Source organism: Hippoglossus hippoglossus, chromosome 1, assembly GCF_009819705.1.
Source record: "Hippoglossus hippoglossus isolate fHipHip1 chromosome 1, fHipHip1.pri, whole genome shotgun sequence".
Taxonomy (NCBI): domain Eukaryota; kingdom Metazoa; phylum Chordata; class Actinopteri; order Pleuronectiformes; family Pleuronectidae; genus Hippoglossus; species Hippoglossus hippoglossus.
In genome coordinates this window covers 16,957,725-16,976,297 of record NC_047151.1, presented here as the reverse complement: position 1 = coordinate 16,976,297, position 18,573 = coordinate 16,957,725, and the positions used below count along the sequence as shown (strand labels likewise).

General features: G+C 41.8%; 1 protein-coding gene across 5 annotated transcripts in view; it reads left to right on the top strand.

Moving 5' to 3' along the window:
* slit2 (slit homolog 2 (Drosophila)) overlaps positions 1–16,869 on the top strand; it is an 89,164-nt gene extending 72,295 nt beyond the window's left edge. For 4 of the 5 annotated variants that reach the window (XM_034583033.1, XM_034583015.1, XM_034583024.1 and 1 more), the window contains 14 exons: positions 589–660; positions 789–860; positions 3,393–3,556; positions 4,809–4,933; positions 5,244–5,341; positions 6,267–6,406; positions 9,573–9,666; positions 10,374–10,511; positions 11,603–11,843; positions 12,042–12,172; positions 12,321–12,475; positions 12,840–13,194; positions 13,284–13,498; positions 15,027–16,869. In XM_034583033.1, the coding sequence (XP_034438924.1) occupies positions 589–660; positions 789–860; positions 3,393–3,556; positions 4,809–4,933; positions 5,244–5,341; positions 6,267–6,406; positions 9,573–9,666; positions 10,374–10,511; positions 11,603–11,843; positions 12,042–12,172; positions 12,321–12,475; positions 12,840–13,194; positions 13,284–13,498; positions 15,027–15,283 (2,257 nt within the window). In that variant the 3' untranslated portion in view covers positions 15,284–16,869. Of the gene's footprint in view, positions 1–588; positions 661–788; positions 861–3,392; positions 3,557–4,808; positions 4,934–5,243; positions 5,342–6,266; positions 6,407–9,572; positions 9,667–10,373; positions 10,512–11,602; positions 11,844–12,041; positions 12,173–12,320; positions 12,476–12,839; positions 13,195–13,283; positions 13,499–14,073; positions 14,118–15,026 lie in introns of all 5 variants that reach the window. The other variant, XM_034583043.1, reaches the window with a different exon arrangement.
* The last annotated feature ends 1,704 nt before the right edge of the window (positions 16,870–18,573 follow it).

Sequence of the window (18,573 nt, the reverse complement as noted above, 5' to 3'; positions counted from 1 at the left end):
TGATGAGAAAGTGAAAAACAAATCCTGGATTCACACTAAAATGTAACGGGTTCCCTCCTGACCCACACCACATCCTTCCAGCAAGATTTGTGCTAATCTGTCCTTAAGCTTTTGTTTAGTTCTGCTAAGTAAACAGACAAAAAAACAAATGCAGACGTAAACATGGTTGAGGTAACCAGGACTTCTTCCATAATTTTAGTTTTACCAAAGGACCAAAATTTTGGTGACTGGGGCTAAAAAATAACGCCTGCGCAAGAGGATTTGGTTTGTGCTTATAAGAGATGGATATGTTTGCTGTGTGTGTGTGTGTGTATGTGTGTGTGTGTGTGTGTGTGTGTGTGTGTGTGTGTGTGTGTGTGTGTGTGTGTGTGTGTGTGTGTGTGTGTGTGTGCTTGTGTGTGTGTGCTTCTGAATGGATAAATGCATTTGTTCCAGCAAGTGTGATGAATTGTGTGTCTGTTTGCTCGACTGCATTGCTCAGTGAAGTCATAAAGCTGTGATATGAAATACCTTGCTGCGTTTAAAGATATCGTGAAAAGGGATTTCTGCATTTGTCTCCATGCCAACATGCTTGTTCTGTATGTAAAGAATCCTCAGCTACAACCGTCTGCGGTGTATCCCAGTGAGAGCGTTCGATGGACTCAAGTCTCTACGTCTGCTGTGAGTATCCGTCCCGACCATCGTACTGACTGATGCTAAACAAACGATCCAGACTTTTAACATCCAGGCTATCTTCTATTTTTTCTGATCTCTCTTCATTTCCTCTTCATCCTCTTGCCTCGACGTAGGTCTCTCCATGGTAACGACATATCACTGATACCAGAGGGAGCTTTCAAAGACCTGTCATCGCTCTCCCACTTGTGAGTAATGTAAAACCACTCTCATCACTCTTCATGTCTGTCTCTGATTTGAGTGTCTACCTCTCTACGTGCCACAGCATTGCAAAACAATATCACGAGAGTTTTTCTCATCATCTGAAATGGAAATATCTGTTCAGTGATGCTTGTTTGTAAACTCATCAAACAAAAGAATGTAGCTGATCGTCTAAACCCGCTCCCTCTCTCTGTCCCCTTCACTTAGAGCAGTTTACACCTGGATCCTGTTTATGCCTCTCTTTTGTCTATAGCATTGGCAATTTGCTTTTGAAATTAAACTGTGGTGTTGGTATATATTAGGAAAGGGTAGCCTCCTCTTCTGTGCAATTTCCCAGTCATTCGCGGCTGCAACAGCAAAACAGTCTTTTCTAAATAATAGATTTAGGGATTTTGGAGAAAATTTCCTAAATTGATTGTTCTGCAAAAATGGGTTTACAGCACGAAACACCCACACATCAGCAGAGAAGAATCCAGTGCAGAGACTGAAGCCTTTGAACAATATTCAGATAAGCAACAAACAGTATAACATGGGAGACATGGTCCAAAACTAGAGGGGCACTCAGAAGAGTACATATCTGCACCAGAGCCTAAAAGTGTCCTTATGAATACAAATAAATCATTATCAGTCCACTACACATCACATTCTCATCAAGATCCATGAAATATTTGTACCAACATTGAATGGGCTCTTCTCTGACCCAAAGCACATCCACTAACCAACAGAAACAGACAGAAACATAACCTCCTTGATGAAGGTAATGCTAAACCAAGGAAATTAACACCTAAAAGATGTTTCATACAATAAACAAGTATTACCTATTTATAAGCAGTGTGAGAGGGGACATTTGCTATATGGGGGCGCACAAGTGTTGCCTGCTGGTGGGAACACGGTGAGGGAATAGTTGTGTCTGCCGGGGGGGGGTCGCTCACCAGGATCAGCACCATGGATAGAGCCTGCGACAGGCTTCTGCTTTTTGTCTGTTTTTCAGATGATCTAAACTGCACACGACAGAAAATGAGTCTGTTACTTTAATGTCCCTTTCAAGCCTGCAATTGTCTCTAACTTCCTTCTTGACCACTTTAAGTAATAAGTTCAGTTAGAGACACTTACATGAAGGAACTGTCGGTTTATCACAAATGGTCCTACAGTTAGATTCGGCTCTTTGGGGAAGTTCTGACAGAATCCAAGCAGCAATTTGTCACAGCTCAAACCGACAGGTGGAGAATCAGGTGACCAGGAAACGCTGAGGTTACTGCAGGGCAGCTGGGGGGGTATCTGAAATGAGAGGGCAGTTTGTGAAAATGGCAAAGGGTAATGAGTAACTCAGGGCAAAACATTAATGGACTGTGACACACTGATGATTCTGCTGAGAGAGCTGTAGTCCCCCATAATAAGTACATACAAGAAAGATAAAGTGTAACTGTTCGCCAGAGAACATGGTGGACAAAAGATTCAGCAGTGAAACTGAGAGCAGCTCAATACACCTGCATGAATGTGACTGGTTATTAGTAGCCAACTAGCTAATGAAGCAGCCAATCAAAGTGGAGAATGAATGAATCAGTGTGACTTTAGTGACAAAACGCAAACAAATTATGTTCCTCCACGCCGGCGTTAACCAGTGACCAGAGGCCTTATGTTTTCACCCTGTGCGAATTTCTTCGAATTTAGTTTAAAAAACCGTTCACTTTGACTCAAAGGTGAACTGATCAGAATTTGTTGGTCAAAGGTCAAAGGTCACTGTGACCTTGCGAAAGCCCTCTTTGTCTCGTGAACGTGTTTTCTTAAGAACGCCTCAAGAGAATCCTTGCAAATTTGGCACACATGTTCACTTAGACTCACGGATTAAGTGGTTCGATTTGGGGGGTCAAAGGTCAAAGGTAACAGTCACAAAATCCCAAAACATGCGTCTGGCCTCTTGAACATGATATCTTAAGCCTGCCTATCGAGAATTTTAGTTTAGTTTAGTTTAAACAGAATCAAATATGATCTGATTCCGATTTCAGTGATCAAAGGTCATGGTGGTCTCATATGAGTCTGGAAAAAAAACTGCACTGTTGGCGGAGGCATAGAACTGTAGGGTGGTAATTCTAGTTTACCTTAAAAAGAAGAACAAACTCATCTTAGACTTAGAGCAAGAATATATAGAGCATCTGCTCAAACTTTGTAATTGTGTACTGTGTAATTTAAGTCTAGCACTAACATTCACTTGACAGGGAAGTAACACAGTTTCTGTGACGTGTTTAAAGTGTGAGAAACACAACACTAGTGTCAGCATGAGACCGATGATCCCCGTCATTACAATCACAGCTATTTGTTGTGGAAATAAACCCCAGTTTCACATTTAACTCATCAGTGATGTGTAGCTCAGTCTGTGAGTATTTAGACACATTTTCTCTTCTTTTTGGCTCAGTTCTCCAGCTCAGTTGATCTGAAAAGAAACAGTGACTCATGCAGATTTTCCCTGTGTAGTCTGTTAATATGTCTGAACATTGTCCTCACTCTGCTGTGGCTGACAGGGCTCTGGGTGCCAACCCTCTGTACTGTGACTGCCACATGCAGTGGCTGTCAGACTGGGTGAAGAGCGGCTACAAGGAGCCTGGCATCGCCCGCTGTGCCGGGCCCGGAGACATGACCGACAAACTGCTGCTCACCACGCCGTCCAAGAAGTTCACCTGCACAGGTAAACACAGGCTGTCACATGCACATAGAAGTGAAATGACACAGGAGCAAATGCAGGTGCCAACATACTGAGACGCACTTTCACGTGAAATGTAAATATGCATTTTATTATTTGTCCAAAAACAAAAGCATTCACTTACATGCTTTGCCAACATTTGATAAGGACTCCGAGAGGAGACCACCAGCTGCCATTTACAAATTACCACTGTCCAATGAAAACCATGTATTACCAACATATTCATGGAAAAATGTAATCATCTTGCTCTAATGTGTATTTGTATATGTGTATTTTCAAATGATTTACTGACGTTTTCTAAGGTTTTTCATAGTTTAAGAAATATGATAATTAACCTACACATGGAAAAAAACACTCACTAAAGATTGTCAAATATGGAAATACCTGGTTTTCAAAGGAAATAAACAAATGGCAATTTGAACAGCAATAAATTGAATTAAATTCATATGAAGTGCTTGTAAGCATGCTCTTGGCTGTTACACACTGCTACTAACTTTTTACCTTATTATGTCACATTAACCATGAACACATGACTAAAACCTATTTTTGACCTAATCTAACTGACACACGGTAGAAGTCCCGGGGCCTTGTGGTTTTCTGGTGCCAGGTAAAGTAGCCACTCATATCCCAGTACTTCCTCCTCAGTCTCCCCTGACGGTTCCCGCCCGGTGTTCCTCCTTTTTTAAACCCTGATCAGACTGAGCCACTCTCTTCTTCCCTTTTCAGCCCTCGTGTTCTCACCGGCATTGTGTGTCCCGACCGTTAAATGTTGATGTTTTGTAACCAGACCCAGGGATATGTCTGTCTTCTGTACATGTCAAGGTCCTGCTATAGACAATGTGTTCTTTTTCTCTATAACTATTTCTTCTGACACCCACAAAGCATTATCTCGCCTCATATTAAAGTAAAGGTAATAATATATTATAGTATAATATTATATTGCAATAATGTAAAGTTTTCCTCCTTTTCATTTTCTAATATTAACCAATTAATCAAACTACATTTTTCACCATATACCCTGCAGTATTATATAATTCAAATTGAAATGTCAAAAAACAACACAAATCAACAATTGTTCTTATCCAAAAGTTGCCTTTATGGTGTTTAAGCAGGTCCTTGAAAATGTGCAGTCGTCTCAGTATATACGCGAACCTGTCTGTTCTGATTCGTCAAAGTATATCAAGCCTGAGGTTTCTCTGTTTGTGTGTGTGTGGGTTGGTGTGTTTCCATCACACAGGTCCAGTAGACATGAGTATCCAGGCCAAGTGTGAGCCCTGCCTGTCCAACCCCTGCAAGAACGACGGCACCTGCTCCAATGACCCTGTGCACTATTACCGCTGCACCTGCCCCTACGGATTTAAGGTACACACACTGGATGGAAATGGAAAGTTGCTCAACCGTCTTTCCCAATCATGAGGACAAAGCTTCTTTAAACACTGGTAATCTGCAGGTGTTCCGTGTGACGTCCACCTGCTTTTTACACCAATCTGTGTATAGGACCCTTTTTGGCATTTCAAAACCATACACAGTGCAAACTAAAACACAAACGAGGCACATACTTGGCATTTATTATAAGAAGCTATTGTTTGTTAAAAGCACTTTAGAAGCACTAAAAGGTGTGTGTTTGTGTGTTTGTGTGTTTGTGTGTTTGTGTGTTTGTGTTTGTACGTAGGGCCAAAACTGTGAGGAGCCCATTCACGCCTGCATTGGGAACCCCTGCCAGAATGGTGGAACCTGCCATCTGAAGGAAGGAGAAGAGAGTAACTTTTGGTGAGAAACCTTGTTAGGTTTTTATTGTTACCATTACATGGATTGTGTCAAAGAGTATCTCCACGTGGAGGGAAGAGAGAGGTTTCTAAAGCCTGAGAAACCTGACAGCAGAAAATCACAAGTACAAACTGGGGGAATGGACTAAGACATGAGCATGAATATATGTAGGCGATATGGTGAATCATGTAAAACACATGAGAGAGCAGGTATCAATATCAATAAACCTGAAGCACTGGAGAACACAGTAGCAGACATATGTAGCAGATGACATGTGGACCTTCTGCTGCCCCTCTAATGACAGATGGGGATGAATTTACAGGAGGTAATTTGCTCATTGGACCAGTTTCGTCTCAGTCTTTCTCCTCCTGCTGTGAGAATCACTTTCTCTTCATTAGGCTGCTTAGTTCTGACTGGAGGGAAGCTAATGCCTGTCTGCTCTCTCCGAGCAGATTTCTACCTCCCACACAGACATTTAGATGGGTCCAACATCCCAGCTCCTCGTGTTTCTCTCTCTCCGTCTCTTCTGTTACTTTTTTCTTTTCAGTTTTTATCTGTATTTTCTGTATTTCCATTGAAATACATTTTCTTTCCCTTCTCTGGTTTGTAGGGTGAAATATTCATGGTGACGAGCTGCCGTTGACTATATAATGAGATATTAATCTTCTTGAGTGTGTGCCGCATAAGAGCTCTTTATTAGACTCATAATATACCACTCTCTGCGTGCGATAAATATACCACTCTTTGTGTGTGACACTCAAAGTGTCTCAGGGGCCTCAGTGCGCGTGCATAGTGTAGAGTCATAAACCTGAGTGGAAATTACAGAGTTGAGACACGTTCCCGTTAACAGAATAATGCAGTGTTCTGTATGTCGCTCTGCATGCATTTGATTTGTCCGTTGTCTGTGTGTGTCACTGCGTAATTACAGGTGTGTGTGTCCGGAGGGCTTCGAAGGTGACGCATGCGAGATCAACATCGATGACTGTGAAGACAACGACTGTGAGAACAACTCCACCTGTGTTGATGGAATCAACAACTACACGTGCATGTGCTCCCCAGAATACACAGGTAACACATCTAGAGTTATGAAGTGGGAGGCGTAACCAGTACTAGAAGTGTTTTTCCTTGTCCCATAGTCTTGTTTCATTTGTTCCTTCAAACAATATCCTCAACGTGACTTCACACAGAAACATGGGTGCAACATACAACCACCCTGCAGAATGTCATCTTAATTTTGTCATGTTGGTTGGCTGATGGGTCTAAATAGTCGAGTCAAGATTATTTGCAGAGCGCAGTCTCATACCGAAGAAATTAAAAGATGAAATGCTCAGTAAAAAAAAGTATAAATGAAATAAAATTACAACAATGCCAGCCACTGTTGCCATGGAGATGAAGCCAGTAAGAGCTGGTAATCTGGGTGTAGCAAATTCAAAATGATTAGTCAGAGTCGTTGAGAAAAAAGAGGCTCTGTAGTCACTGAGTAAATCCTAAATTGTCCCCCAAAATTTGAACATGAGTTGATTCACTTAAGATCTACTTTTTGAATGAGCAAATTACATGTACAGTCATATTTATTTATTCATTCAATTTTTAAAAGGTTTATTTATACATTTATAATGTTATCGTCATTTGTACAGTATCCAGTAATTCAAGCCCACTTGACCTCCTAAAAAGAAATCTGAAATATCTAAGACATCGCCTTGGAAACTCCAAGACGTCATGTTCACCATCAAGGCCCAGAAGCATTTTAAGATATTTTCGAAGGCAAACATAATTTTTTTTTGTTTCATGCCGATCGATCTAAGCCATAGAAGTGCCCTTACTCTGCGTTACTTAACATTCTCTATAGAACAATGAATGGAACTTGTACTTCCAGGCACCTGTACTCTGACTCTGCAGCTCTGTTATGTCCAGTGAATCGTACATACACAGATAGAGAAGACCTTTTTCCAGATGGATCATATGTTTTCTGACTAACACTGGCCTGTTGCTACTTGTTTGTCTGCTTTTGCACTGTGCTAATCATCTCTGACAGCTAACCTTTGTGGCGGTGTTCTCTCTCTCTCTGTCTCTCTGTGTCTCGCTGTCTTGTGTTTTTTTCCTGTCTCGCTCTGCTTTCTATCATCTATCTTCGTGTGTGTGTGTGTGTGTGTGTGTGTTTTTTGTGGTTGCAGCTGCTACCAATGAGGTGGAGAGAGGTTAGTCTGTTCTTCTCTCTGTCCCTCCTGTCCCTCTCTCTCCTTCTTTCCTTCCTTCCTTGGTTTCCTTCCTTCCCTCATTTCCTGTGCTTTATCCACGCTTCTTAAGAAATTTGACACCACCACAGAGTTAACCTACTGTATGCAGTCACGCTCCATGTTAGCTGTGCATGTCCTTGATGTTCAGAGGGAGCGCTGAGTTTTCATGCTCTCAGATATCTGTGGTTATTCTGCTTGCTGCTTTATGTACACATGTCACTACCATACTAAATGGTTTGGTATGTTCCAGGTAAACAATTTGGTAAGAGGAGAAGACTGATGATATTTTATATTCTTGTTATTGTCTCATGAAGAAAAACAAACCAGCGACGTGTTGTCTCAGTAATTTCCAGTTTCCACAGCCTGTTTTTGGAGCTCAGCCCCAAATGACGAACATTTTTAACTAAGATTGAATTTGCAATATAAAATAAACTAAAATGGCACTCAACCCAACAGTCCCCTTAAATTCAATCAAGCTGCACCAAATTACAGACACTAAGTATCAGTGCTCAAAATATGTTAAGAAAAATGAGAGGATCCATTCATTATTCCCTGGGAAGTTGGTTTAAAAAAGGAGAAATGCAATTTTAAAGAGGTGACTGAAACATTTGTTGAACTGCCCCTCTGTTCCAATTTGAGCCAAAATTTAATGGATTCTTCCTTCGGCCATGTCCCATCCTTCCACCTAGTTTCAAGAAAATCGGTTAAGCATTTTTTGCATAATCCAGCTGACAGACAAAAACCTATAATATAACCTCCGTGGCGGAGGTAAAAACAATGTGGTCTAATAACCTTAATGATTTATTTGTCATAACACATACTTAAAGAAACTAAAAAAATCCTAGATCCCTCCAGCATGTTTTGTGAAAATGTCTTTATAATAATCCTGTTTACAAACAAACCAACTAGAATGGCACAACTAGAAGAGCATTGACATCCGCCAAGGCCCCACAGCCCCGTTTATTCCAATCGATCTGCACCTTTCATACACTCACAGATATTAGTTCTGTACATGTGAACTCTGAATTATTCCCTGATTGAAAAATAAAATTCCCTATAATGATAATGAAAGTGGAAAGAAAAATTCCAGGATCCGCTCCTGTTGTTTTTTATGTAATCTTGCTTACAAACAAACAAACAAATCAACAAACAAACGGACAGGGGCAGTGAATTAACATGTCATACATTACAACAGTGTTGCTCATGCACGTGACAAATTTGAACTTGTTTGTTGTGGACTGAGAAACAAGCAGTCACAGTCATCAGTTCTCTTAATGGCAGCAGTTATGTCTTTATTAAAGCCATTTAAATGTGCAGTCAACATTTCTAAATTCAATAAACTGGGTGAATGAAGATGCCTACTGTTTAATTACAAAGTATGTTAGGATTAGACTTTATTAAGTCTAATCTGAATAAGGTAGCACAGTTACCACTGAGATAGGAGCTCTGGAGCATAAACATGAAAACACATCTCTCATCGTCTGCTCATAGGTTCCCATCGATCACGTAATTATTTGCTGAGTCGACTCGTACTGTCAGGAGTTTTGGTTTGTTCCCCGGTGCCTCATCAGTGCTTCATTTGGAGTTCAGAGTTTCAGCAGCATCACGATACACTCGGGACTATCGTCAGGACTATGACATTCCCAGAGATGGGATCATTTATCAGACCGCTGTGTTGGTTCTGGCCACAAGAGAGTCATTCATCATCACAGTCCACACCCATACAGCACACACACACACACACACACACACACACACACACACACACACACACACACACACACACACACACACACACACACACACACACACACAAACATTGCTGTACAAGCAGTACAGACACATACAGCACTAAGCAGAAACACACTGAGGGAGTTGGGAAACATTGAGATGTTTTATATTATAATTTCACTCATTAATGCTGATGGTATGCACAGTAATGAAAAGGTGTCTGGATGATTTGTTTATGTGTCTCTGCACTTTGTGTGTGTTCCTAGGCGAGCTGTGTGAAGAGAAACTGGATTTCTGTGCTCCGGAGCTGAACCCGTGTCAGCACGACTCAAAGTGCATTTTGATCCCACAGGGATACAAGTAAGTGGTCTACGCACACACACACACACACACACACACACACACACACACACACACACACACACACACACACACACACACACACACTCATGAAGACGGCATGAAGACATCTGTTCAATTGGAGAGTTGATGGAGTGAAGTACCCAGAATATTTTGGCTTCATTTCTAGATAGTAGGAGGAAGTGGAGCTGCATCGTCTATCTTTATATACTGTGTATGGGGGAAAACACTCACACTGTGGGGGCCAAACTTTGGGGGCTAAAAGCAAGCACTAACATAAATCAGTAAGGGAAAGACTTTAAGAAGGGGGGAGGGTTAAGATTAGATTTAAATAAAATAAGGGTTAGGCAAGCAGTGATTTAGGTTTGGGTAAATAAATGTGAGTCAATATATTGTCCTCTGAAGACATGGAGACATTAATGTGTGTGTGTGTGTGTGTGTGTGTGTGTGTGTGTGTGTGTGTGTGTGTGTGTGTGTGTGTGTGTGTGTGTGTGTGTTCATCAGGCAATCAGGCCTTTTGAAACATAATGTCTATTTATATATCTGGATAGACGGAAAGATAGATAGATAGATAGATAGATAGATAGATAGATAGATAGATAGATAGATAGATAGATAGATAGATAGATAGATAGATAGATAGATAGATAGACTGCGGAATATAGATCAATACCAACAACATTTCTCTCTGTTTGTGTGAACTGTAGGTGTGAGTGTACTCCGGGCTACGTAGGTGAGAATTGTGAGCTGGACTTTGACGACTGTGAAGAGAACAAGTGTCAGAACGGAGGTCAGTGCATTGATGCCGTCAACGGATACACCTGCGTCTGTCCAGAGGGCTACAGGTGAGGGGACCATCTCAACTCACACTTACTCAATCATATCAAAGTTCTCCCTCCTCATCAACAGTATCTGTAATAGACGTGTTTACTGCATGTTAATTATGTTGCATGACTGACTCAATGATACCTACTTTTAATTCTCTCTAACAGATTCTAGTAGCTTTGTCAGGGAATATGTTTCCATTTAGATTCTTTTTATGGCAGAAAGTTAAATGAGACATTGCTGTGGTGCTGGACGGTCTCCCCCTTGTGTTTATTGTCAGTTACTGCAATGAACACTTTATTATCCATCTCTAACTTGGGGTAAGAGAGGTATGTTTTTATACAAAGAGATGACAGTGAAATGTAAAATAGGAAACAAGTAGATAGAAAATCTTTCTCAACTCAGATGTTTGACAATACTGAAAAAAGCAGTTTTTAATAACCCAAGTTGAAAATGAATTTATGTTGATGAAACAGAAATAAAGACAACATATTTACAAAGACACAGAATACTAGTTTAATTAAAATTTTCTCGAAGTCTCGACCCTAAACCTAACCCTAATCTCAACCCTAACCCTAACTTGGTACCAATAGTTCGGGCATGCCCACATTACTGGGGGTAGAGCCTACTCCCAAGTCTTTACGACATTCACCAACCCTAACCCCCTAACCCTAATCTCAACCCTAACCCTAATTTACCAAGGTCGTAGAAACTCGTAGATGGTACCAATAGTTCGGGCATGCCCGCATTACTGGGGGTAGAGCCTACTCCCGAGACTAGGGTTAGGGTTGCAATTAGGGTTAGGGTTGCAATTAGGGTTAGGGTTAGGGTTGAGATTAGGGTTAGGGTTAGGGTTGGTGAATGTCGTAGAGACTTGGGAGTAGGCTCTACCCCCACTAATGCGGGCATGCCCGATCTATTGGTACCATCTACGAGTTTCTACGACCTTGGTAGGTTAGGGTTAGGGTTAGGGTCAAGGGCTTATAAGGAGATCTTTGGGTTAGGGTTAGGGTTAGGGTTAGGGTTTACAGGGTAGGGTTAGTGTTTTGAACAGTTTGCTCTGCAGGTTCATCATTTGTATTTTTACTTAGTGTGTTTTTGTTTGTTGCAGCGGGTTATTCTGTGAGTTCTCTCCCCCGATGGTCCTTCCCCGCACCAGCCCCTGCGATAACCACGAGTGTCTGAACGGGGCGCAGTGCGTCGTCGTGGAAACCGACCCCCGCTGCCAGTGTCTCCAGGGCTATGAGGGCGAGAGCTGCGAGACGCTCGTCAGTGTCAACTTTGTTAACCGCGAATCCTACCTGCAGCTTCCCTCCAGTCTCCTCTCACCACAGACCAACATCAGCCTTCAGGTGAGCACTTAATCAGTCTAACACTTTGTAGCATTGTACTGAAATTGTAATGAAGTACAGCTCTGAGGTACTTGTTCTTTAGGTGAGTATTTAAATGTCATTCTACTACAAATTTAAAGGTGATGAATGTTTTCAGAATCTGTTTTCACTTCTTCTACCATTGTTAAAAAGGTAATTTATATCCTGCCGTGTTTTCAGATCGCCACAGATGAGGACAGCGGCGTGTTATTGTACAAAGGGGACAATGACCACATTGCCATGGAGCTGTACAGGGGACGCCTGCGGGTCAGCTACGACACCGGGTCCTACCCTCCTTCTGCTATATACAGGTACGTACTAATACCAGCAGATATGTCCGACAACAACACAGTCATGGATTCCGCGTTCACATGATGGATGAGACTGAATCTCTCTCTCTCTCTCTCTCTCTCTCTCTCTCTCTCTCTCTCTCTCTCTCTCTCTCTCTCTCTCTCTCAGTGTGGAGACAGTGAATGATGGCAGTTTTCATGCGGTGGAATTAGTAGCATCAGACCAGACTCTGTCTCTGTCCATCGACGGTGGGACGCCCAAATCCATCAACTCCATCAGCAAACAATCCACGCTCAACATAGACTCTCCACTTTACCTGGGAGGTAAGGACCCAAGCACAGTGTGTGTGTGTGAGTGTGTCTGTGTGTCTGTGTGAATGATTCAAGATAAATACACTTCACTGCCTTTCTGCAGATCACAGACAGGACTGGAGCTCATTGCTACATATTCATTTATTTATTCATCGAGAAAATCTGTTTAAAAAAAATAATACTATGTGCACATCATTTGCTTTGTGAGGTTTTGTTTTAACATAACAGGAATATTTTTAATGGATTTTTCTAAATATTTCCCTGATTCACACTGTTGGTAATGTGTGATAAATATATCATAATAATGGAATGGAATGGAACAGATTTTAATTGCTCTACTCAATTCGTCTCTCCAATCACTCTTTTCTTCCACCAGGGATGCCGGAGCGTGCGTCTGCCTCGGGGGGTCTGTCGGCCCTGCAGCACAGCTCAGGTGGACGCAACGGCACCAGCTTCCACGGCTGCCTTCGTAACCTGTACATAAACGGGAAGCTCCAAGACCTGGGGGCTGGGTTTGGGCCAGGGGCTCCAGGCTCTGGGACAGCACAGAGCACCACCAGTCAGTGGCTGGGCCAAGGAGTGGAGCCAGGCTGCCAGCCGTGCCAGAGAGGTGCCTGTCCCCAGGGTGACTGCCACGCCACAGGTCACCGAGGCTTCACCTGCACGTGCCACCCGGGCTGGACGGGAGCACTATGTGACCAGCAAGTTAACAACCCCTGTGACGGCAATAAGTGAGTTGATATGTGTTTGTTTGATTTTAAGGACAGAATGAGTGCAGTTCCAGTGTTATAGGATTTTAAATTTAACTTGTGCTCTCCAGGTGTATCCATGGCACGTGCCTTCCAATCAACTCCTACTCGTACTCCTGCCGCTGCCAGCCTGGTTTTGCCGGCGTCCTCTGCGATGAGCAGGACCAGGACCCTGCTAATCCCTGCAGTCTGTCTCGCTGCAAACACGGCAAATGCCGGGTGTCAGGCCTGGGTAAAGCATACTGCGAGTGTAACAGTGGATACACAGGAGAGGCGTGCGACAGAGGTGAGAAAAATATGGATGCATGTGGTATGTTCGGCGTGTCTGCGTGTAGATTAGATATTCAAAATAATATCTAATGCTCCTCAAGCTTTTGAATCTAGAGCATGTTTCTCTTAAAATAACATTTTCTGCTTCTGCTCTACTTGCTATCTGCCATCTAAAGGTTATATATACAATATTACTGCCACTAGATGTAGCAATAGATCTCTTTCTTTCTTTCTCTGAGACCTTTAAGTCAAAAACATGTTTTTTATGGTGGAGAAAAATCTGAAAATAAGCTTAAAGGTGAACACTTCTTCACACCTCACTCTGCCATCTAGCTTTATAACCATGAGGAGGGCCAACAGTTTCACTGGGAGGGACTCACATGCACAACAATGCACATCCACTACAACACCAGCTACAACACGTAGAGGGAGTTCGACTTCCTCCTCTGCACAGGACAACGTTCTTGCTCTCTGTTTAAAATCACACATATATAACCTTTAAACTCTCTCAGCAGTGTGTGTGTGTGTGTGTCTAACAGTGTTTTGTGTTTCTGCATTAACTCCTCGAACCCTGTTGCTTTTTCAACTCAGCATCTCCTGAGCCTCCTCTTAACCCCACACGGGGGGTCACACAGGTGAGACGGCCTGGTCACATTTTACTGTCTGTCTCTTTTTTTATGATTTATTTTCTCTCGGCTCGTCTCGAATGCAACTCAAAATACTTCTACTCACTCACCTCTGCTTCAGCTTGTCTTCACCTCATGCAACATGTGGCTAAAGTATTTCTTTTGAATTGTGCACTGTCATTATATCTTATTTTTAATTATTTGTATTATTATTAAGAAATCTTGCCATGGAACACGAAACATCTTTTACCTAATTGGTCATTGACATTTTCTTATACTGGCTAACTATCTAGATAACACATCATTCCATGATAATGTGCTGGTTTGTAGAGAGATATTTATTCAGTGTGTTTGAGTCATGGTGTCCCCTATCCCCGTTAGCCTTTGTTTTATCCTCTGCATGGAGACGGTCCCAGATGGTAACTAGTAGGGCACTTAGTTGAGCTCATTCCATAGACTGTATATATAAAAAGCTCATACCTCCGCCATGGCCCCACAGTTCTTAAATTCATTCAAGAGGAATCAAATCTCACACACTCATAGATATCAGTCCTCTTAACATGCCAGATTTTTTTACATCAAGATCCATTAATTATTCCCTGGAAAAACAGAATCGATGAAGGCACCCCTGATCTGGATCTGCACCAGATTGCATGCTTCCATCCATGTCCGTGGTAATCCATTAGATAGTTTTTGTGTCGACAAACCAACAAAGAAAATGAACAGAGATGAAAACATAGGCAAAGGTGACTATAGAAAAGCTCAGGGAAGCAGATGTGCACTTCTTTGTGTCAGAGGAAGGAAGTTCAGACGTACATTTGCCAACTCAACCAATTATTCCTCTCCAAAATCCCCTTTGTCACCATGTCCTTAAAAGTGTGGATAACTTGTAACCTTCCTGTTTGCTCATCCCTGCAGAGGTGGCCTGCCGAGGGGAACGGATCCGAGATGTCTACCAGAGACAGCAAGGCTACGCGGCGTGCCAAACCCAGGAGAAGGTCTCCCGTCTAGAGTGTCGGGGCAGCTGCACGGGGGGAGCAGAAGGACAAGGCACCTGCTGCACCCCCCTCCGCAGCAAACGCAGGAAATACACCTTCCAGTGCACTGACGGCTCGTCTTTTGTCCAGGAAGTGGAGAAAGTGGTCAAGTGCGGCTGTACAAAGTGCCCCTCGTAAAAAAAAAGAAAGAAAGGAAAAAAAGAGACGATACCCATGGCAGATTTCCTCCTCGCCAGATATGTTCTGTGTTCCTGCCCGCCTTACTTGACCCCCGTCTCCCGATTCTTCCAGCCTCTACAGTCCTCCCCCCACCAACCCTGTTTTTTTTTTTAAAAACCCTGAAAAAAGTAATAAAAAAGAACAAGAGAAAAAAAAAAAAGGTTTCTTTTCTTGTCAGTGCTGGACTGATGATTGATGCTTCCTCGGTGGGGATGTTGAATTGTATTGTAAAGTACAAAAACAGACTTATTTTTTATTATGAAGTGGAGAAAAAGACAAAAAAAACCCCACAAGCATTGACTTTTTCCTGACACCTTCCTCTTTTCGTTTGGTCACAATGACTCCGATGATGTGCCACACTGCCCCTCCCCCCCGGAGGACTGACCGGTCACTGGCGGCCGACCGCTTCCTGTAGACTTCCTGCTTCCTGTCTGTGAGTCGTGTGTTTTAGGAGTTAACCTTTATCGGTAGTACCACAGACTCACCACTGAGAGGAGCTGCGTTGCGGCACGGGAGAGGGCGGACGGCGATAACCCCCCCCCCACCACCACCACCACCACCAACACAAGAAACCACCACAACAGTCTCCCATAACAGGCCTCCTGAACCCTCTGAGACTGTGTGCACGACCCTGCACACAGCCGTGCTCAAGCTTGTGGTATTTTATACAGCTACTGAACAACACACAAACACAAACACACACACACATGCATATGTCCTCACCCATAGAAGAGTCACACACGTTTCTTGCCAGGTTAAATATACTACTCTGTTTACCGCCCCGCTCCAGTCATGAATGACAAGTATTTATTGTATCATAAATACCTGTACCTATTCAGTAGATCCCCCATGTATCAATCTGATTCTTTTAATATATATTAATTTATATTTGTCCTTATTTTTGTATTAAAAAGACATAATCTGTCAAGATAGCTGAACTAACAAGATGGTGTCCTTTATTTTGGTTGAAGAGAAGTTGTGTTTTTTTTTGTTTGTTTTTTTGATCGCTGAAACTATTGTGCTTGCCAGAGACCTTAGTTACATTTTAATCTGCAAATGTGACGTGAAGACATTGTATATTTTTGTCGCGTTTCCTGAGAGTTTGTACTGTGCCATTGCCAGAAGGTCTTTATATTAGAGTATAAATGTATAGATAATTTCCCTACCTATGTATTTCACACACAGATCTTGTGCGTAGCATTGACCCTTAGAGGATTCTTAGAACTGTTTTTACCTTTTTAACAAATTTATGCTTTAAGAAAACTGTGACTTTTTCTAAATGAAACTACTTTGTTAGCCCCTTGGTCTCCGATGTTAACATGTTGCTGCTAAGTTTTTGTACCGTAGACTTGGATCCTGATCTGTATGTTATATAGAACCTCCTGCCCCTACTGTGCGGGGGGGCACCTTGTGTAACAGATAAATATGTCCCCCCTCCACCTCTACACATGTGCATTGTGCTTTATATTCCCTCTCTTCTCCATCCCCAGACTAATGTCAGTTCCCTGACTGATGTTTGTTTATTAAACACAATATTTACCTCACACTTCTCACTTTTGGCTTTTTTGTCACACTAAGTGGTCCAGAAATATTCCCTAAGGACAAACTGAAGACAAAGACCGAAAAAGGTTTTAAAGTAGAATTCAGAGGAGCACATACCTCCCAAAGGCCCAACAGTGGAAGACAATGGATGGATGGATGGATGTATAGTTTTGTTGTGCTGTGTTTTACTTCACTTTCATTGTTTGTTGTTCTTCTTCCAGTTGACGTCTCACTGATAATGAAGCAGAGTGTCAGCGGCTGAGAAAGAAGTGAGGTGTAATTGAATTAATCTCAGGCAAATACTCATTTTCTATACATCAGATGGTGAACACATAAAAAGGATATGGGATTCGTTTCATACATATATATATATGTATATTTAGTGACAATTATTGTTATATAAATCTAAATTATATACGATTTTATATATACCACAGTTTTAAAATCTGAATCAGACTGAGGAGTGGAATAAAACTGAGGAGTGGAATAAAAACAACAGATGCAGGTTTTTGTGTGTGTGATTCGTCTTTAATTTATCAGGATTGTTTTCTGACCTGTAAATCACAAACCATGACAACTTCTTCTCTCTCTCTCTCTCTCTCTCTCTCTCTCTCTCTCTCTCTCTCTACCACTCTGATCTATTTCTAGAGGTCACTGTGAGCGTGGGGTCTAGCCTGGCAGGTTTTCTAATGATTCTTCTGCTTCTCACAAATGACAACCAGCAGCTGTGCATGCTCCCGCTGCACTGACCACATGTGGCCACATGTGATGGAAGTATTCACTTCTTATTAAAAAATATTTGCATAATTAACTGTGGCCTTTTTTTGTTGTTCTTTACCACTTTTTTTCCATCTCAGCTTTGTCTTTGTTTGTAGAAATTAGGCTGAAGCAAAAATCATGTTTCAAGTCATCAAATGATGTTTACGTCACAACAGACTGTTATGAACATTACAAACATCTTTGTTTTATCTATGTATGTGCTCATAAAGATAAATATGTATAAACATACAATATATTATTTGACAAAGAATCTGTTATATAAAAATACCAAAATGATCAAGGAAATGACTATCGATGTTATTTCTATGGTAATATACTTCTTATATTAGCTTTACTATAATACTAATATGCATGTAGGTAAACTCACATTTAAAGACAACATTAAAATGAACACTAACATTTTAGTTTATTACATTAACATGTGTTTAAATATTGATACCATTAAACAGACAGTGGGTTTGAAGGGGTTCAATTTTGTCTTATTTTAGATTTCACTGTAGCCTTTATATGAACTGGTATTCCCATGACCCCCCCCACCCCCAAAAAAAGTCTCCATATTTCTATCTTGAAACCTCATGTACCCTCTGTCCTCTTTGAATTCTGCTTTATAGTTCACACTGTCTCACTCTCTCCATCTCTCCATCTTTCTTCCTCTCCCTCTCTCTCTCCTTTTGCTTTCCTGCTCATGTCTGACCTAATTCATTTTTCTGCAAGAAGCAATTCATTGACTTGAACACACACGTGCACACACACACACACACACACACACACACACACACACACACACACACACACACACACACACCCACATACACAGTCTCTCAGACTTGCTCTGGGGGTTCTTACACATAAAGGATATGAAGGATTTGATAATTTACATAAGAGAACTAAATCTGGGTAAAATGTTCTTCATACATGTGTAATAA